This window comes from Ascaphus truei, chromosome 2, assembly GCF_040206685.1.
Source record: "Ascaphus truei isolate aAscTru1 chromosome 2, aAscTru1.hap1, whole genome shotgun sequence".
In the NCBI taxonomy this organism is placed as follows: domain Eukaryota; kingdom Metazoa; phylum Chordata; class Amphibia; order Anura; family Ascaphidae; genus Ascaphus; species Ascaphus truei.
In genome coordinates this window covers 417,880,372-417,902,165 of record NC_134484.1, presented here as the reverse complement: position 1 = coordinate 417,902,165, position 21,794 = coordinate 417,880,372, and the positions used below count along the sequence as shown (strand labels likewise).

Here is a 21,794-nt window from a genome sequence, read left to right as displayed (position 1 = left end):
CTTTATGTATCGTGTATAGTATTAGCCACGGAGCTACTCATATGCTTCTTTACGCAAGTGTGTCTTAAGGTGCGTCTTAAAGGTGGATAGATAGGGTGCTAGTCGGGTATTGAGGGGAAGGGCATTGCAGAGGTGTGGAGTAGTCAGTGAGAAAGGTTTAAGGTGGGAGAGGGCTTTAAATTTGTTTATAGTATTTGTTTATTTGCAGACATGGCTATGCTGATTTTGATTACTATTATTGCCAGGAAATGCATTTTTGCTGAAAATGTCAATCTAAATTCTTCACAGGCTGAGTTTACACAACAAGTACCACATTACAATTTAGTTCAACCACTTTAACTAAAAGTGGTTTATGAAAAAGTACTGTCCTTCCCAATGTCAAACAAGGCAATACCAAATGTCAGTTTTGTGCTTCAAAAATACATCCAGGAAATGAATACAGTTACATTTAGAGTTGACATTTTGTCTTTAGATCAATAGTGCAGGCAATTAGCTTGATAAGCCTGCTGAAGCTGTTCTGGCACCTAGCTGTGCTTACCAACCCCCTGAGAAGTACAGTACCAAAAGGGTGATGGCTCATAAACAGAGAGTGGGCATAATTAGCAGCAAAATCAAGAGACATAAACTAGGCATGAACAATAAAAAACAGTAAACAGCAGAAACAATGAGGACACACCTCATTGTTGTATTGGCGTTCTAAACACTATAGAAAGGAAAGTGGATATAAATTACTTATCTCATTACAGCTTATAGCAGTAATGGTGATCTACCAGTGGCAAGACACAGCACTTGCACGCAGCAGTATTTGAGCCAATGTGTCAGCTGTCTAACCTTCCTGCAGCCATTCTCCTCTCTCCTTCCATAAAGCCATTCATGTGTCTCTGCCTCCTACCTGGTGCCAAGTGAGATGTCCAGAGTATAGCACTCAGTATGTGCCATAAGAGAAATTAGCATAGTTGGCAAGCCAAGGGCTCTGAGAATGGATGAACGAGAAAAGAAAGACAGAGAGCAAGCTGAGAGACAGAGTGATTGGGGAGGGAAAGCTGAGAGAAAGTTTGAGGACAAGAGCAACGTTCTGATAGAGAGAAGGAGAAAATGGGAAGAGGACGGTGCTGAGAGAAGGAGGGAGCAGGAAGAAACATAGGAAAGCTGAATGAGAGGGGATGAAGAGAGAAAATAGGAAGTAATGGGTGGAGAAGTGCTGGTAAGTGAGGAGAGAGAATGTGAGCGATGGGGGGGGAATGGTAGGTTAGGAGGAATGAAGGGACAGAAATAGAGAGAGGGGGAGACAAAGTGAGGCCAAGTAAGGCTGAGGCCATGGTGCCTTCGCCTGCGCGTAGACGTGCGGAGGCTGGGAAGTGACCCGCGTGAAGCGGGTGCTTTCCCTGGCCATAGTGGATGGGCCAAGGGGGGCGTGCCTAGGGGCGTCACGAAGCTGGTTCGCCCTCGTTGGGCGAACCGCTCACGTGACCGGCCTGTCGCACCAAGAAACCAGTTTCAAATTATTTCTTGCTTAACGCTCGCCCCCTCGCACTTCCGCCCGCACGCCGCATGGACGCGATCACTGCCTTAAGGCAGTCTGATCGCTCAGCGTGCGGACACCTCCGAACGGTCTGTGGCACCATGGCCCCAGCCTAAGTAGGAGTAGGAGTAGGGAGAGGTGCTGTGTGCTAGTAAGTAGAGGCAGGGTACAGTAACCATTTAGACCCAGATCCACAAAGTCCATTAAGTCAGAGCTCATAATGTCACGTTATCAAAATCAGTATCAGATGTTTTATTCCCTGAGGTTAATGGGAATCCACAAAACTAATTATATGCAAAAACAACGACTGTTGGTTACCTCATTAGAATCGGCTTAACAGCATGTTAAGTTAGCCCTGCCTTGCTTTAGCTTAACATGACTTGCGTTACGCCTGTCTTACTAGGGTGACCAGACGTCCTGGTACACTGGTACGAGGGTGGGTTTTTCCATTAGTTGGGCAATGATGTAACGATGCTCGACTCAAGCAGGAAACGGACCCGCAGGGCTGAGGTAGGAAGGTGATAGAACCGACCTGAGCCGAGGGACAGAGTCCTGATAGAGTAGTGAGTCCTAAGCCGAAGATCAGGACTGGCAGCAGAGTTGCATAGTCGGTGTGGATGCAGAGGTCGAGGCAGGCTGAAACCAAAGGTTAGTCGAGGTACTTTCAATGGTCGGGGTCGGCTGAAGACAAGGGTAGTCGAGGTACATGATCTGGGTCTGGTAACGTGAGAGACAAAAAGCATAAACGCGTTGCATGAACACAGCAGGAAACTGGAACTTTGCTCGGCAACTTCCTGCAAACAGGGCTGTCCTTTTTAAAGGAAGTTGCCAGGAGCAAAAATGGACGATCCAGCCACAGAGGGCGAGCAAGAGCAAAATTCTGAACCGGAATTTGAAAATCCGGAAAGGATTTTGCCAAACCTCATACATGATCAATTTGCACAATTGTTTTCTGTATGTGAATGTTTAGCAAGCAATGTAATAATCATAAAGCTTTGACATATTGTCTTGTCGGGAGGGTAAGGTAATGCATTGATACATTTATATTCCCAAGGGACAGCACTGATGCTTGTCAGTCTTTCAGTACCTTTCCTGTCAACTTGACCTCTGCCTTAAATTGACGATCAATGCACCAAATACACAAATGTACTAAATGCTAAATCAATAGTTTGTGACCTTTTCCTTAATTGTGGAAATATTCTGTGATCTTTTGACTAAACTTGTTTCGGGTCACCTTACAAAGAAGAATTTAAGTCTAGATTCGGTATAGCAGAGAAGGGGAACATAGAGGAAACAGCCAAACAGAAAAGTGAAAGAATAGAGACAGAAAGAAAGACGCCGGGCTACACGTTAAAGAACATTCAAGGTAACGGGACTTAAGGCATCTTCAGACAGTGGAACGTGTCTTGTACAATAGCACCGCTTAATAAATATGGGGCCACGGAAAGATCAGAGGGCTCAGTTTTACTAAACAGTGCAAATTCAAAGGGTTCTCAAGGGTCCTTTCCTCCAAAGTACTGTACATTATATATTCCCCATTCTATAAAGCCTGAAGTGGCCACATCAGACTTTATTGATTCCGCCCCTTACAGGTTAATTCATGTTCTCATATAACCAGCTATGCAGTTAACTATTTTTATTTTAATTGGTGCATAATTATGTATCATGTACATAGTCTTAGTTTTAGATTCAGAAAAAGTTCTAGGTTATTCAATTTTCAGGCACAAATAAGTATTTTCTTTTATCATTAGTTTCCCAACATGATAAAATGAGACATGGCAGGTGTTTGATTTATCTTATCTATTTATTATGTGTGATAACTCTATTTGCTGAACCATAGTTTACAGAAGCAGAGTTGTCATCTCTCCTTCTTCCTTATCTTTATTGTCCCTCCAATGGGGAAAAGCTGGGGTAGAGGTTAAGTAAACACTTGATTTACAAGTCCTCCATTTAGGTGCCGCATTGAAGTGATAATTCTTCTTAATTTCTAAACACACCAAAACAGTCAAATGTTTGATGTAAGTATGATTACATTTTATTTAAGAAAGACAATGACAGTTAATTGTTATTTTGTGCAAGCCAACAGGGATTGCCACTCGAAAGGAATACATTATAAATGGCTGACATTGGTGCTGTAAGTGTGCACTGGGGAAATTGCATGCCATTGACAATGGAACGCACGGATTATTCATTAGTACTGTTATTCACATCTTGCAACTAAAATAAGTTGATTTATGTTTTCTTTCATATATACAGTATTTTTGTAGCAACTTCCATTAAAAAATGTGTTTGATTTAATATCCGTTTATTGTACCTAAATCCACATTGTGTCTACTCCAGCATGATGCCGATGCGGAGCACTAAGCTCCCACCAACCTTCTGTGTTGTCTTAAATCAAGGAAATAGAAACTGTCAAAACACTTTAAAGCTGACATTAACCAGTGGCAAGTGAAAACAGAAATGATTGTGATCTGAGACTACTACATATATTATTTTGAATTATTCAGAATGTAATTTTAACTTGAATGTCACATACCATTGTGAGCTGACTTAGCAATTGCCTTAGCTGCATTCTTCTGTATGTCAGGGAGAGGAGATGTCTCAGCAAAGGTCAAAATTCTTTTGAGCCCTCCTGACTGCTGAAGGAGTTGTACAGTCTCCACATCATCAAGGCAATTTGCGACCACCAAAAGTGCTTCCACATGCAGATCATTAAACTCCTAATAGGACATGATATGTGTAAATAACTTGAATTTATATATAACAGTCATCCAACATATGTAAAAAAAAAATGCACAGTTGCAACTATTATACAATTAATAAAACAAACTGATAGAAGAGAGATGCACAAATCAATAAAACCATCTCTTTCAACCATATCTATTGCCCAAAACAAGGCATGCACATACTAACAGAGAAATTAAAGGTAATTTCTTTAAATGAAAAAATAAAAAATGATATAAACATTTATATAATAGATATATAAACAAATTGAATTTTAAAAAAATGCAGATGTAAAAAATGTATTATATAGTATTGCTTTAAATATAAAGTGTCACCGGTATATGCCGCACTTCACAGAGATAATAAACAAGTCTTAATACAGATAAGTGCATAATACATAGAAATACAATGGGGGATAGGAGTCCTTGTCACCAAGAGATCACAATCTAAATGGTAAGTTGGGAGACAGAGACAGGAGTACATCATAGTGCAAATTGTACAGGGACAGGGCTGTGGGCTACGTGTTTATATAGTGAGTCATGAAGTCATGTTACAGCACAGGTGCAAACAACCAGGGAAAGAAGTGGCATGTCCCCCCAACATTTGAGGCAGTCCGTAATGCCCCTTGTTTTATGGGAAGGGGGAGAGAGAGAACTCTAACAGACAGGGTAGATAAAAGAGACAATCTCATTCTGTTACTCCATAAACTCTCTGGGGAGAGGAAGAAACCAGGAGCAGAAATGAGGGCCAGGATACATTTTAGGGCAGAGGTGAGACAGTTAACAGGAGATGTGTGAAAAACCCTCTAATTGTTCTTGCACTTCAAGTTCTAAGGTTGTAAATCTGTGGTTTATGTCCTGGGCTCTCTGCTCCCTTTCAATGCCATATCAGATTAAAAAGTCAGTCGAGGGGGAGCAGGGCAGAACAAAGATCCAAAAGCCATCTTTGAAAATTCTGGGATCAGTGGTATCGCTACATCATGCAAAGCTCTTCACACAACACCACTTTCCAATCCTCCATGCAATAGCACAGATCACCCTGGGCACCAATGGAAGAGGAGGTAGACGTTGGCAATATATTGGAGCCAAGCAGTTTGTTAGGGGTAATGTCGGCGGTGTTGCAGCAGGTTGAGTGAAAAGGTGGGAGGGGGGACTGGTACTGTTCCTGAAACATGAATTCGACAAACTATGCGTGGTCAGTCACCACGCGTTATGCAACACATATGAGGGAAACAAATAGAAAAAAAGTCCTAACAAATATCACATGAGAATTAGTCTACAATCAAATGAGGAGCCATGTCTTTAATCAAGGTTGAAGATGGACTTTTAACCAAAATGGAATCCACAGGATTTAATCTAGGCCATTGGGCACAGGATAAAATGTAATTAGTGTATTGTTTTATTTTTTATGGTGGCTTTGTTTTCATTTTTATTTTCCAAGTGGCCACATTTGGATGAATTGAAAATGTTGGGGGGTTATTTTGGGCGATTTTATGGTCGGCCATTGACCCTTTGTGGAATAATTCCTGGTGGCCTTAGACCCGAAAGAGGATGGGGCTCCTCTAAATGGATGGGTAAATGAGTTATATGTATTAACCCTTTAAGTGTCAATAAGGCTACCTAGGCTTTCCTTAGTAGCCTATGCCTAGCTGGCCACTTGGGCTACTAAGTGGTTAATATACTACAAAGTAGATAAAAGTTCAATGAATTACCTCTTATCTTCTATTATAGGTAATAATGTTGCAAGAAGTCCTAGCTAATGCCAAATTTAGCTCTGACTTATTTAACGTAACGTTATTGAGCCCAGTTAATATAAAAAGAGTTTAGTGGATAGGGTATGCTTATACTAATGGATAATTGGCATAACATATTCACTAACAGCCATTAATATTACTGCTATGCTTTTAACATACCTTTAACCTAAGGTAATGTCACTTTAATGTCTTTAGTGAATAATGTGTTAGCATTAATGTGACTAAGTTTAGGCCTAAATATGTTAAATTACTGCCTGTTTATCTTAGATGTGAAAAAAAATGTTTTCCAAGTTAGACTAGCCATAAGAAACTGAAAAAAGAATTCACAGTAGTTAAAGTGTATTATGTCATAATGCAATTCACTGGATAAAAGCACTTGTTACAAAGTTATCCATTATGAATATGAAGCTTAAGTGGGACTATCTGCTTTTTGTCTTAAGCCCCAAAACAAACACATTTTGAGCTTTTATCACTGAGCTTTGACTCAGTAAGTAGAGTGGATAAGGACTCAATGCTGTAGAAAATCAACATACAAAAAAGGAAATGTTTTTAAATTAACATATTTCCATAATGAATAATGTTTTCTTGCATAGTGCTGACAACATATGCAGAGCTGTACAACAAATGTCCACATGCACAATAATTTCCTGCTCTAAAGAGCTTACAATCTAATTTTTGGTGCCGAAGGCACAGGGTGATAGTCACTTAACCAATGTCACAAGTAGGACAAACACTAGAAATCAAAGTGGGTTCACACGCTACCAGCAGAGTTGCCACCAGTCCGGGTTTCACCGGAGACTACAGGTTTTGGTCACGTATCTCCGGGCTACGGGTTTAGCTAGAAAACCTTGGGCAACCTTGGTGGTGGCAGCCTTGGGCAGTTGGCGGTATCCTTGGGCGGGTGGTGATGGCGGCAGCGTCGTCTCCCAGCATCTCCCCCCTGCAACTACTGGAAATATGGCTGCGCGGTGTCAAATGGCACCGCGTTGCCATGCCAAATGGAATGCTACGTGACGCGACAGCATCACATGACACTATGCGACGTTGTGACGTCATGCAGCGCCACGTTGTCATGGCAACTTGCCACCGCGTTGTGACGTCACGTAGTGTACTGTTGTCATGGCAACGCAACCATATCGAAGGGAGTTGCAGGGGGGAGATACTGGGAGGACAAAAGAGGGTGCTGGGAGAGACAGCTGAAGGTAAGTGTTATATTTAAAAAAAATCCGGGTTGGCCTCCAGTCGAAGGTGGCAACCCTGGCTACCAGAAAGAAACACATGAAACAAACAGAAGACAGCCTTGAGTATAGCGCAGGTACACAGAGAGAGCGATGAGAAAACAAATTTAGTGAGGGACAGAGGAGTGATGAGCCTTAAAAGAGGAGAGGTGAATTTTGTAGATGATACAGAATTTACTGGGCAGTCAGCCAAGGAATTTCGAGGAGGAGATACGCAAAGGCAGATACCTAAGACAGTGCTATCATTCTAGCCGCAGAATTTTCTATATATAGCATGAAGAGCTTTGTGGCAGGTAATTCAGATAACAGAACGGTATAGCAATTAAGATGGGAGACAATGAGTGCTTGCAGCAGAATTGTTATCTGTAGAGCGACAGAGTAAAGGGCAATACCTGGCACTGAGGTGAAACGGGAAGACTTGCTGTAACAACAGTGTAAATATGAGAGGATGAATCAAATGAAAAACCCACAAAAAATACATTTGCATGTCATAAGCACAAAGGTGTTATTTAAAGCCAAAGGTGTTATTATGTCACCAAGTACAATGGCATGGTTAGAAGAGGATCCACAACAGAGTTTTAAGGTACACATACAGGTCCATTGACAGGGGAAGAAAAGGAGTTAGCCAGTGAAACTAACAGTCAGGTAAGTGAAAAGTAAGTGTGTGAGTGTGAGAGTTTTGACAAGATCTGAGTGAGTAGGATCGATGACATTTGATATGGGGAATGGAGGATTGCAATGGAGACACTTCCTCCTCTGTTAATAGGTGAGAATGTGTCACGGGTGGAGTGAGGGGAGATTGACAGGAGAGATGAAGTAGAGAAAGAAGATGCAGAGGTCATAGTAATGTGGATAGAATCCACTGTGGCCTTGAAGTAATCGGAAAAGTCCAGAGGGATACTCGTTTTATTGTTGAATAGCATCGAAAAGTAATATTTTGTTCAGCCCGAATAGTGTTAAAACAGGATAGAAGGACAAAAAGTCTTAAATATGAACAATAGATCAGAATATGTGAACAAGTTAAATATTTTAGATGAAAAACAATATTTTCAGTTTTTATAGTTAATGTACATTCAATCACATTGCACGTTTCATACTACACAGTAATTCATTTTGAAATACTTCTGAATGTTTGTATAATTATGTGTATATACTAGATCAGTGTTTCTCAACCAGGGTGCCATGGTGTGTCGTGATCTTCTCCCAAGGGTGATGCAGCCCTCAGGAGAAACATTCTGCTGGCATTGTGCAGGGTGGGAGAGAAGGTGAGAGTTTTGTGAGTGTGGTGAGGGTGAGTGCTTTGTGTGTGGAGAGAGAAGGTGTGTGGCTTGAGTAAGGGAAGGGGGTGAGTGTCAGGGTTCTGCTCGCCACAAACCAGGGTCGGACCGCGAGGCTGAGGTGGGGTTGTAAAAGCACCGACCTGAGACCGCGCAGGCTGATCCGGATTGCGCAGTTCGTAGTCATATGTCGCAGGATCAGGATTGGAGAAGACAGCGTCGTCGTTGTACAAGCCAGGGTCAGAACAGGAGACGTCAGGATAAACATTGTTCATGCAAGAGTTCGGCAATAAGGAGATAGGAGAAACCCGCTTCAGCTTAGGAGCGCGGGGTTGGCCTTTGCGCGAGCGACGACCATGGCCCATGGTGCTGGTCACAGGAGATGGTAGGTAGACCAGAATAGCACACCGTCTTGCTGCACGGGTGCACCAGTGCTACAGCGCAAAAGTCCTGAGCGGGCAAGGGAATCCACTGTCTCAGCGCAGGAACCAGGACACGGCCTCTCTATATTAGGGAAAGAGTAGGCCCCAGGAACCAGGAAGCTGTAGATACAGGGAAACCTCCGCTTCAGTGCAGGAATCCAGGAGACTGCAGAACGCAGGGACGAAACCACTACTTAGTGCAGGAATCCAGGAGGCTGAAGGACGCAGGAACGAATCTCTGCTTCAGCACAGGGGAACAAGCGGCTTGAAGGGAGCTGAAGGATGCAGGACGTAACCTGGAATCAGCATTGGAGAACAAACGGCTTGAAGGAAGCTGAAGGACGCAGGGCGTGACCTGGTATCAGCAAAGGGGAACAAGCGAGAGCTTGTGGCAAAACAGTTGACATCCAGTAAGGACTATGCTCGGCAAGGAGCATTATGGGCAAGCAATACTTAAAGGCCAGCGGGCCAATCCCCGGCGGGGGTGTGAAGGTACTGCCCCTAATGAGTGAATGCAAGTATAGTTTGCAATGAAAGGCTGCACAGCTGCAGTAGATACCAGAGGGAGTGTGTATTGCTTTGAGTGAATCCAGGCTGCAGCAAACCTCAGGAAAGCTGTTCCAGAACTGCACCGGTCTGCAAGGTAAGGTAACCAGTAAACCGTGGAGCGGATTCCTTACAGTACCCCCCCCTTCACGCGAGACCTCCGGGCGAACATGAGCACTCATAGAGTTGGAGGCCCGGGAATTGTTGCTGAACCGTCTAGGATTGGGGCTAGAGTCGTACTCCAGAGACTCATGATTAGTCCTTAGTGTACCCCCACCCCCCGGTGAGAACTTTGGCCAGACAGGACCATCCATGGGCCTTGGGGACATTGAGTTGTTCCTAAAATTCTTTAGGTAGAAAGGCCATCTGTAAACGAGCAGTTCTTTGGTGAGTACAGTTCTAGGATATAAGATTGATGGAGGAAACATCCTTGGTACATGGCTTGCCTCGCAAAATGTCTTGGAAATCCAGGGCTGTGAAGAACCAGAGAGTTCCAGAGCAAAAACGGTAGAAGAACCCCCACTGAAAGCCCAGTCCTTAATAAAGAAACCTGAATCTAGGATCCGCGGCCCTGATAGTTGATCGAATACCCCAGGAGAAACTTTGTAACAGAAACAGTCTTGGCTGACCACTGCATGTTGGAATTTGCGAGGAATTTTTCCTCTAGAAGGCTCCCAGGTAATGGTTAGTAAGGGTATAGGCTGGTTAGAAGCATCTCCCGGTATTGGTATGGAAGGTGACAAGGCAAGCAGTAAACCAGGCATAGGGACCGAAATCTTGGGATACGTACAGAGTATTTCCAACTGAGAGGAAATAACAGGGGCAACCGAAAATTCCGAGGGACAAAACCATGGTTTAGCAGGAGCAGAGAAGCAAACAACAGTAGAGTTCTCCAATACTGGGAAATCTTCATTGGGAGATAATATTGTCAGTGAATCAGGAATAGTCCTTGGGATCTTCAAATCAGTAGTTTGAGAAAAAGGTAGAGCCAGGGTAGTGGTGGGAGGGAAGCTAACATCAGAAGCTGAAGTCTGTACCTCAGTGACAGGGCCCTGAGAATCAACAAGCAGCAAGTATGAACTATGAAAACTCTTAATGACATGCACCTTAGGAGTACAAAGAGTCTTCTCTAAAACTGCAATGGCCCTAACCACAGGGGTACCTAACCTGACAAAAACATGAATTGGTGTGTTTTCTAGTGCAAAATCTCTGATCACAGGACTCCTAACCGATAGTGAGGGTGTCTGGGTTTGATTAGAGAAAAAATCAGATGTATTGATAAGTGACTTAGAAACAATTACTGAGGTTCTAGATTTGCTGGACATGTGAGAAAAAATACCCTTTAAGACAGGAGCTTTAATTTCTTCCCAGAGTAACCCCATGTTTGCTGGGACATATTTAGACACAGTACTGAGGGACTGGGTTTCAGCAAAGGCAGGACAGCTAAAAAGCTCAGATTTAAACCCCAGGACTTGTAATATGTGCATTGTGTCCTCAGACAGTACTAAGGGAGTGACCGCAGATATGCTGATCCCCAAAGGATTAGCCTGGAGAGAGAAATCAGGAGAGCCCCCAGACAGGATACCCCTTATAGAAAGAGCCTCAGAATCAGAAGGAGAATCATTACCTCTCAGAGTCTCAAAACTAGTAAGACACAATTCAGCAAAAAGGGAAACAGTATGCAAGCTTTTTACTGATCTATATGAAAAAGCGTCACTTTTGGGAGAAAACCGTGCGTCCGCAAACATTCCTGGGAACACAATATGAACCCCAGGAGAGACATACAGACTACTGTATGCCTTTAACCCTAAGCTTAAAGAGGAGGAGAACTCAGACAGTACACGGGGGTTAATCATAACTGTACTGGTCTCTGAAGTAGGTATTTGGTAAGGGATGTCTGGGAAACCAGAACTTACTGCAGACTCCATAATGTGGGAACTATGCGCTGAAGCAGGGATCACCGCTATGTGGGCGACAGGCTGGTTCAGTGAAATACCCGGGAGAAGGAACTCTGCGACTAAGCTTAGGGAAAAACCTGACTCCTGAATACATTTAACAGGAACCAGAACTTTAGCCGAAGTCTCCGGAGACGAAACTGCGGAAACTTGAGCTGAAGCAGGGGATTTATAGCAAAGAATATCTAGAGACTCCGTACGGTTATGGGAATCCCTCAATGCAACCTCTGCTGTCTGACTTGTGGACTCATTCTCTGAGGCTACAACGAAGGCATTAACTTGGAGGCAGCAAGAATTTACAGGGGTTAATGCAGACATTGCCTGAGAGTAATACATAGGTAACCTTTTCTCTGTATTAGAAGAGAGCAGGAATCTCTCGTCTGAAGCTAGGGGCGACACCGTGGCTGACAGAGAACAGGGATTTACCAAAGGAAACTCAGAGAGCTGCCCCACAGAGGTTAATACAGAAATAACCCTGGGAACAGAACTTAAGGATTCTTTCTCTGACGGGGAAAGCGCGCAGGACTGTCTAGCAGAGTTTAAAGCTGGAAAACCCTCAAGACCTAGAGAGAGGGATTCAAAGCTAGAAATAGGAGAACTAAGGGACTTATTCTCTGATACAAGAACCTTAGTGTTAGTTAGTGACACATATGTGTTCTCCAAGGGGACCTCACAGGACTGATCGGCAGGGGTTAATGTAGACATATCATTAGTGTAAGGGAACCCGGGCATACAATCAGAGCTTGGGACTGTGGCAGTTACTACGTTGGGAGATATTGGTAATAGTTCTGTTTGGTCATCTCCCGGAGAGAGAGATACGTCCCCCGGTTTAGCAACAGGACTGGTAGCCGAGGGATACCGCCAAACGACGGCGTGAGCGGCTAAGAGACGATCCTGTTTTAACAAGCAATCATCCAATGCACGGGAAAGTAAATGCAGCGTCTCGTGAGCGAGAGCCACCATGACGGAAGGTTCCGGGAATACTATAGGAATGTCCAAGGATAAAGTCAGGGCATTGAGTGTACTACAGGCGTTGACCAGTTCCACAGGACACAGCTCCTCCCCAGTTAAAGGGGAATCAGGGGAGCAAGCAATGTTAGTAATGGCCAAAAGACGGGCCAGATACTGTTTTAAGTCTCTGAGGCAGTAAGCCTTATAAACCAGATTATTACGGCATTTCTTTTGCAAGGGAGTCAAGCCCTCCAACATAAACGGATCTTCCATCAGAGGTATTATATCGCACAAATAATTATTCTCAAACTGGGACTGGTCTACAGGCTGGGACAGGTTTTTAGGAAAAAACTTACCAACCCACACCTCAGCGGGGTCCGAGTTTGTAGGGCCGAGCATACTGTCAGGGTTCTGCTCGCCACAAACCAGGGTCGGACCGCGAGGCTGAGGTGGGGTTGTAAAAGCACCGACCTGAGACCGCGCAGGCTGATCCGGATTGCGCAGTTCGTAGTCATATGTCGCAGGATCAGGATTGGAGAAGACAGCGTCGTCGTTGTACAAGCCAGGGTCAGAACAGGAGACGTCAGGATAAACATTGTTCATGCAAGAGTTCGGCAATAAGGAGATAGGAGAAACCCGCTTCAGCTTAGGAGCGCGGGGTTGGCCTTTGCGCGAGCGACGACCATGGCCCATGGTGCTGGTCACAGGAGATGGTAGGTAGACCAGAATAGCACACCGTCTTGCTGCACGGGTGCACCAGTGCTACAGCGCAAAAGTCCTGAGCGGGCTAGGGAATCCACTGTCTCAGCGCAGGAACCAGGACACGGCCTCTCTATATTAGGGAAAGAGTAGGCCCCAGGAACCAGGAAGCTGTAGATACAGGGAAACCTCCGCTTCAGTGCAGGAATCCAGGAGACTGCAGAACGCAGGGACGAAACCACTACTTAGTGCAGGAATCCAGGAGGCTGAAGGACGCAGGAACGAATCTCTGCTTCAGCACAGGGGAACAAGCGGCTTGAAGGGAGCTGAAGGATGCAGGACGTAACCTGGAATCAGCATTGGAGAACAAACGGCTTGAAGGAAGCTGAAGGACGCAGAGCGTGACCTGGTATCAGCAAAGGGGAACAAGCGAGAGCTTGTGGCAAAACAGTTGACATCCAGTAAGGACTATGCTCGGCAAGGAGCATTATGGGCAAGCAATACTTAAAGGCCAGCGGGCCAATCCCCGGCGGGGGTGTGAAGGTACTGCCCCTAATGAGTGAATGCAAGTATAGTTTGCAATGAAAGGCTGCACAGCTGCAGTAGATACCAGAGGGAGTGTGTATTGCTTTGAGTGAATCCAGGCTGCAGCAAACCTCAGGAAAGCTGTTCCAGAACTGCACCGGTCTGCAAGGTAAGGTAACCAGTAAACCGTGGAGCGGATTCCTTACAGTGAGTAGTGTGTGGGTGTATGAGGAGAGGGGGTGAGTTTGGTATGCGTAAGAAGAGGTGTGTATCTGAGAAGGTGGTAAAATTGTGTGCGTGGGCGGAGGGGCTGAGTGAATTGATTGTGTTTGAGTGGAGGGAGGGGGAAGGTGAGTGGGTGGAGTAGTAGAGAAGGTGGGGGGAATAGTGTGTGATTGAGAAAGGAGGCGAGTGTGCTAAAATGGAAGGGTGAATGTTCAGTGTGTTAGAACCACCACCATGTGACGTGTGTGTAGGAAAGAGGATGAGTGTGGTAGGTATGTGTGTGTGAGAAGGAGGGCGAGTGTGAGCGAGAAGGGTTGCATGAAGTCTCCTCCAGGGGTGGTCGTGCTCAAAAAAGGTTCATGATTCAACTGTTATCTGTTCAAAATTTCTCTGAAGCAAGAACATATCAAGATCAATAAAAAAAGAGAGGAATATTGTATGTGTATAAAATGTGAATGGCTCATTCAGAAACGTGTGTACAGATTTACTGTATTTGTATGCATAAAATACCTTTGTTTCTAAGATTTTTAATAGCTGATCCAGTGCTTGATTTTCTTTAAGAACTAGTCTAGTTTCTTCTTCGCAGCTAACAATACCAAGGGTTTTCAGGCACAATAGCTGAATAACTGGAAATTCAGACTTCAGCAGTTCTAGCAAAGGAGGAATAGCATTCAATTCACTAATCACAGCTCGATTTTGAAAATCCTGTATGGAAAGCAACATTAACATAAAAATTCAATTTCAAGGCAAATGACATAGGCTTAAGTATATGAACAACCTAAAACATAGACTTATGACAGAGATACAAGCTAGAAATAGTAACAGATACATTTATGCATGTCAGAAAGACTATTGTTCATTGTAAATGTTAAAAGGCTATGTAAGAGTACTCTACCGTGCAGCAGTGCGCATACTGGGGGGCGCGAGACTGTCTGTGGGGGGTGCGGGGTTTACACCGCGCACTTCCTGAAGGCAATTACATTAAATGCCGGGGAAGCGGCGAAGACCTCTGCAAACGAAATGAAACTGCACTTACCTTGGCTCAGACGGCTTCTAGAGACGCGTCGCCATGTCAACGCGCGGGGTCATGTGCCGTCACGACGCCCAGAACGCCAGAGCCAAGGTAAGGGGGGGGGGGGCGCACGCAGAGAGTGGGACAGCCAGCAGGGGGGTGCAGGGAAAAAAGATTGCACTCCCCTGCTCTATAGTACTCTGTAAATAGTTTATTATAAATACTCAAAATGTATCTAATTTACTAGTGGCAGATCTATATTAACATATAACACACTTTAGGGCGGGCCTTATATAAAATATTAAATTGATTTGACTCAAATTACTGTACATGGAAGACATACTACTGAAATAGTGAATACAAATTCTTGTCTGAGCTTAAAAGTCTAAACAGTACATGTCTGTACGTCGAGTTGTGGACACTACAGTATAGACATTATGAGGAAGCATCTGCTGCCTATATTAAAAATAGCACCAGACCATATAAGAAGCCAGGCCCAAATCAGAAATATGAATAACTCTAAAGCCAATAAAAAATAATAATACTGTGTGTTGGCAGAATCATGATTTGTGGTCTTAAAAATACTACAGTGCTACATTTTCCAATTATAAATGAGCAAAAGACACAGAAAAGTGGGCATACTGTATACAGCAATCAACTACAGTATGGGGAATTTAAGATAAGTCGTGTAAGTTGTTTAGTCTTGTCACACTACTGGAAACAAGTGACATTTTGAACAAACTCACATTATTTTCTCTACTCGGTTTTCCTCAAATTTAGAAAAAAAGAAAATCAGACTCTTAACAAAACTCCCAAGTCTCAGCTTTACCCCACCCATACGGGTCAAAAGGTTATAACATTTGGAAATGGAGTGTAGCGTGGTCGTGAGTGTGTGTAAAAGGGGTCAGCAATAAAGTGGCAGCCCAGTGGTCCTTCACCTCCCCGAGGGCACTGAGATGGACAAAATCCAATCTTATTCTTCAGACGTATGATCTGGACAATGTACATTAGAACAACATTTGTTTGCAAACAAATTAAGTAGAACATAGTCTGGCAAATATAAAAAATTACTTTGGTCTTTTCCTAGTCTGCAATCACCAGATAGTAAGCGTTTGCTAAACCCACTAATGTATTGAAAGAAGGGGGGGGGGGAAATGTACATTAAAATGATCCTGGTTCATGGGGTTATAGCAGGGGTGGGCAACTCCAGTCCTTAAGGGCCTTCAACAGGTCAGGTTTTAAGGATATTCCTGCTTTAACACAGTGGCTCAGTCAAAGACTTAGCCACTAATTGAGCCACCTGTGCTGAAGCAGGAAAATCCTTAAAACCTTACCTGTTGGTGGCCCAGTAAGGACTGTAGTCGCCCAACCCTGGGTTATAGAATGTATGCAAAGCAAACTTCTACAAATGTATTCAAAGCAACAGTAGAATTGTATAAACAAATATAATAAATATATCAAACCAATAAAATAAGCCAGGTAAACTATACAAATAATAAGTGCAATATATATATATATATCATATAAAGTTTACCTGTACCAGCAGATAAATGCATTCAACAGAATTCTTTTTAACATCAGGATCAACACTGCTTAACAGTCGGATAAGTGGTTCAAGTCCATTGTGTTCAAATATTCGTGCCTTACTGGTATACTCAATAGCCATATATGCAAGGCAAAGAGTGGCAAACTCGTGGATAACTACTTCTTCTGCAAAACAGAAATCAAATATCTCGTATAGAGTATTTCTACATATTAACCACAGCAGTACACCTACTCATTAAACTGCGATAGTGCCAAATGGGCAATGTCACACGGAAACTCCATATGACTTAAATGGGAATTTCCGTGCAATTGTGCCCCGATCGTCAGTATCGCAGTTTAAAGAATAACCCCAATGTGTAGAGAAAATGATCAAGGGGGAAAAAAACCCACCAAATGCATCTATTCTGAATTTTCTATATTCTAGTGACTGCTAGTGAATATTATTCACTTGAGGAAACAATAATAGAGGAATTACGGAAGACATCAAGTCTAAGTGTATTTCCGAAATTGTTCGATTTCGAGTAAGCATCGCATTTTGTTTTACTATTTATCACAATTAGGAGAGTGACCTACAATTTGTAAACAATCTCACCACTATCATTATTTATATCATTATGCTCAAGGCTTCTATTAAAATGCACATGATAACGCCCTTACTCTATGTACAGTAATAGGCTGTGCTTCCACAAGACACCTTCTGGTGCCAGGAACACACCACACAGCACATTCACTTGAATGGGCTGTAATTGACACAAAGGCCTTCAAAGGACTCTTCAATCAATGGCATATGAGCCAAATCCAGTCCACAAGCAGTTTCGAAGTGGCCCTTGGACAGTGTGCTCCTGGTAATTTCATTATAGTTGATCGGGCAGCTAAGTGCAATTTTTCACACTGAAACTCACATGTACAGTACATATACAGTATATGTACTGTAGTAAAGGTGTGATATATGTTAAATCTATCCACATTTACATTACAACACTCTTGTGGCCCTTCCACTCCTGAACTTTCTCCTGCTTTAGCAAATTGTTTGAAGAGCCTTAAATCTACACAATCACAGTACATTTATGTTTTCAATCAATTTGTTCTCACCCCATATACCTTACTTTATTCTAGATTTCTTTTTTAATAACTACGTCATGCAAGTTTAAATTGTTTACATGGCATCTAAAGAAAAAAAATACACATTTTCATAGTAAACAATCTGTTAGAATAAAGAATCATCACAGATAATAATAAGTAATAATTTCGAGGAACTTGATTTGTTTTTAATGACTAAGCTGGGTTTCCGGTCTTCTACATCGAGCTTCCCAAAAACACAGCAAACTAGTTTGTTTCACTACAGTAAAAAATAGAGATGTGAGAATGTCTTATGATGTGCTCTGCACAATTTTGCACAATGTTCTCTTACATTTCACAAGGTTCAATATTTTGCCAACCTAAGTGCAAATCTCGCCTGGTTTGTGATCTTCACCAAAAAAAATGTGCACGCCTCACAAAAAATAATCACAGTGCTTCAATAGGAATTCATAAGCTCCTATTCAAGTATTAACATCAACACAGCATGTAAGAGTCCTATACACAATGCACAATCCGTTTTTCTAATCCCCACAAGTAGTTACTATTATTAAAACTCTCTGAACAGATGGTTGGGGTTGTCAACAAAACATTTGCAGATTACTTTTACCTTCTGGTGCAAGTCTAGCAATCAGTGAAGGTATAATATTCAACTTCCGCAGTAATTTCCGAACGTCATCTAGAAAAAATAACGAGGATAACAGGACAGGACGAGAGAGAGGAGAGAGGAGAGAGGAGAGAGGAGAGAGGAGGGGGAGAGAGAGAGAGATTAATTAAGCAAATTAAAATACCTAAAGTTGTGTTTCTCCACTATTCAAAATAAGACTACAAAATTGCAGGTCAGTTACATTTATTAAAATATATAAAAGACAAGTATCCATGTCAGTGACAAGGTATATAAATCCATAAAGATAAAATATCAATGTCCTGTTTTTAGATTCCATGACAGATGTCTTTCTTTCAAACTCCTGCAAAATAATAAAATAGCTGGAAATATATAGACAACCTGAGATACCTGGAAAATATGCTAATATACAATCTCCCAGGTATGTCAGGTGTGTTCAGTTTTGGGCAGAGGTATATCTCCACATGTTGTATAAAGGAGTGTTTGGGGAGGTATATGTGACTTTGTACACTAGTAAAATAGTCTCTTCCCCATCCCTCATCCCACCCGAGGAGACCCATTAAGGTCAAAACAGTGTGGGTGGTTTCTTGGCCTTTTGGCTAAGATCAAGAATTTGCCTCTTGGCTATATGGCTATTACCAATGCAGTACCTATCCTACCTGGGGCTTAAGTAGGATGGTCTGTGGCACGTATTGGTCCTCTGGCTTGTCGAGGGGTAGGATGGAACCAGGTCCACATCTCTCCTGTGCCTTTTGGCTATGGAGGGATGGTATTCTTACAACCGGCCCATTAGGGCTGGGGTGCTCCGGCACAACCCACGGGCAAGTCACCATCCCTCGAAAGAGGGAAAACGACCTGACGTGAAATCCCTTGCAGGCCGGTTGGCCAGAGGGAGGAAGAGACGGATGTCCTGAATCCTAACGGAGGAAGGCATCAATGTCCCTGAGGACCATAGCCTTCGGGCTGAAATCCTCTGGGAAACGAACCGAGGACTGGTTCAACTTCGGGAGGACAGTTCAAGGGCATGCACCCACGCCACTGAAGTGGCTTGGACCCGATTGAGAGAGGGGACAAAAAAAATCCCACATCCCACCCCTCTTCCCCATCCCTCATATCCCCATCCCTCATCCCACCCTCCCATCCTCATCCCACCCCTCTTCCCCCGCCCTCCCATTCTCATCCTCCACCCTCATCCCACCCCTCTTCCCCATCCCTCATCCTACCCCATCCCACCCCTCTTCCCCCACCCTCCCACCCTCATCCCACCCCTCTTCCCCCACCCTCCCACCCTCATCCCACTCCTCTTCCCCCACCCTCATCCCACCCCTCTTCCCCCACCCTCCCACCCTCATCCCACCCCTCTTCCCCCACCCTCCCACCCTCATCCCACCCTCATCCCACCCTCTTCCCTCACCCTCCCACCCTCATCCCACCCCTCTTCCCCCACCCTCCCACCCTCATCCCACCCCTCTTCTCCCACCCTCATCCCACTCCTCTTCCCCAACCTCTTCATCCAACCCCTCTTCCTCCTCCCTCCCTAATCCCAACCCTCTTTTCCCTTCCTCCCTAATCCCACCCATACGTTATTTATAGGAGAAATCGAGGCGAAATCCTACATGTGTTTTTAAATAAATCAGTTCTGCAGAATTAGATTAAATTTACTGCATATTTTTTTTTTTAATTCAACTCAATGCCATTTTTAATGAGTTTTACCAGGGCCGCTGACAGGGGGGGACAGCCGGTGGCGGCAAAGCAACAAAGCAGTTGCCACTGGGCCCCGGCTCTCCCCATCTGCAGACCTTTCCTCACTCTCTGTCCCACACCGGGCCCCCTGACGTCAGCACGCGACGGGCCTCTCTGACATCGGTGCGCCGGATGTAAGCCTGGCCCAGCTTCCGAGGCGAGGCAGCGGCATGAGTGGGAGGGCCAGCGTGGGACAGAGAGAGGAAGAGGCCTGCAGGTTGGGAGAGCCAGGACCCGGCAGCAACTGCTCTGTCTGGTCACCGGTTCCCCCTGGCCCCTCTCCCAGCAGTCACCACCCTCCCCCCCCCCCCAGCAGTCACCAGTCTCACCCTCCACAGTCACCATCCCCCCTGTCCCCCCACTGGCAGTTACCATTCCCCCGCGCCCCCCACAGTCACTGGGACACCGGCTTGACAATCTCCAAGGTAAGTCAATTTTTTTATATGTATTTGGGTAGGAGTATTTTTATGTATTGGTTTTTTTAAATATGTATTGGAGTCTTTTTATATGCATTGGGGCTTTTAAATATGCATTGGGGCCTTTTTTATATGTATTGTTTTTTTATTTATACTGGGGTCTTTTGTATATGCATTGGGGCTTTTTAATATGTATTGGGGGCTTTTTTATATGTATTGTTTTTTTTAATATATATATATATATATTTTTAATATTGGGATCTTTTTGTATGCATTGGGGCTTTTTTTTATTAACTGGGGGCTTTATATGCATTGGGGGTCTTTTTTATATGCATTGGGGGTCTTTTTATATGCATTGGGGGTCTTTTTTTATATATGTATGGGGGTTATATATATTGGGGGGTGGGGTTTTTTTGTATGTATTTGGGAAGGGTTTGTATATATTTGGGGAGTGGGGATTTTTTTTGTATGCATTTGGGGGTGGGAAGTTTTTTTGCATTGGGGTGGGGGGTTTTGGTATATATTTTGTGGGGGGAATCGTGTGAGGAGGGAGAGTGAGTGAGGAGGGGGATTGAGTGAAAGTGGGGTAATTTATGGAGGGGGGGAGAGAGGAGAGAGGGGGTGAGTGAGGAAAATAGGGAGTAAGAGTGAGAAATACATGTGAGGCGGAGGGGATTGAGTGAGAGTGGGGTAATTGAGAGAGTGAGAAGTGAGCTGGAGGAGAGAGAAAGAAATACATGAGAAGAGGGAGGGAAATAGAGGGGGCTCGCGAGGTGTGAAATGGGGCTCGCAACACTGCAGATGGGGTGGGCCCGGTCAGAACTGTAGTTCTGGGCCCCAGGAAATCTGCCGGCAGCCCTGAGTTTTACTATACTGAGCATGCTTTGGTTGCTTTAGCACGTTTTAGCCCATCTCCCAAACAGTGCAAGATCTTTGCAACACTTTCTTGTTTATGATCATTTGTTGCAAATGTTCCCAGCAGTTTGAGCTGCAAACTGTAACACTAGATAATGTTACCTTAGTAATATCAAGATACATTGCACCTGCTGAGTTACACTGACGGAAGGATTAATTGAAACTGAAAGGCGGCCATTACGTGAACCAGGATCTTTGCTGATCAATCAGGGGATAACAAATCGATCGGCAGTTTAGGTAATCCGTTTTCAATAAAAGTAATCAAAGGCTGCATATATTAAAACAATTTTTTTTTTTGTTTTTTTTTTAAGTGCCGTTTGGATTGCATCTTTACAGGAGTAAAACATGGTTAATGGTAGGTTATTCCCCTTAGTGGATAAGCGTTACTATTAACCTAACATTCATTTGTTAGCATTATTCTACATGAGGTCACAATCCTAGTAACACTCATTTTGACACAAATATATATATGGTGTGGTGTGCTTGGGATCTGAGTTTGCAGGATAGTGTGTTTGTAAATGTCAATTGGTAAACAATTTGGAGGTTTATGACCTCTCCTCCCTGGTTTTAAGATGACTCATCTCACCTTTGAAATAGCAGGTCCTGTTATGCACCTGTGTATGA

At 43.8% G+C, this 21,794-nt stretch overlaps 1 protein-coding gene across 7 annotated transcripts in view; it reads right to left on the bottom strand.

Moving 5' to 3' along the window:
* Window positions 1-21,794, bottom strand: part of ARMC3 (armadillo repeat containing 3) — a 103,949-nt gene that overhangs the window by 43,857 nt on the left and 38,298 nt on the right. For 6 of the 7 annotated variants that reach the window (XM_075587566.1, XM_075587568.1, XM_075587562.1 and 3 more), the window contains 4 exons: window positions 18,082-18,150; window positions 16,384-16,559; window positions 14,348-14,542; window positions 4,059-4,242 (listed from right to left, as the gene is read on the bottom strand). In XM_075587566.1, coding sequence (XP_075443681.1) covers window positions 4,059-4,242; window positions 14,348-14,542; window positions 16,384-16,559; window positions 18,082-18,150 — 624 coding nt within the window. The remainder of the gene's footprint in view (window positions 1-4,058; window positions 4,243-14,347; window positions 14,543-16,383; window positions 16,560-18,081; window positions 18,151-21,794) is intronic. The other variant, XM_075587565.1, reaches the window with a different exon arrangement.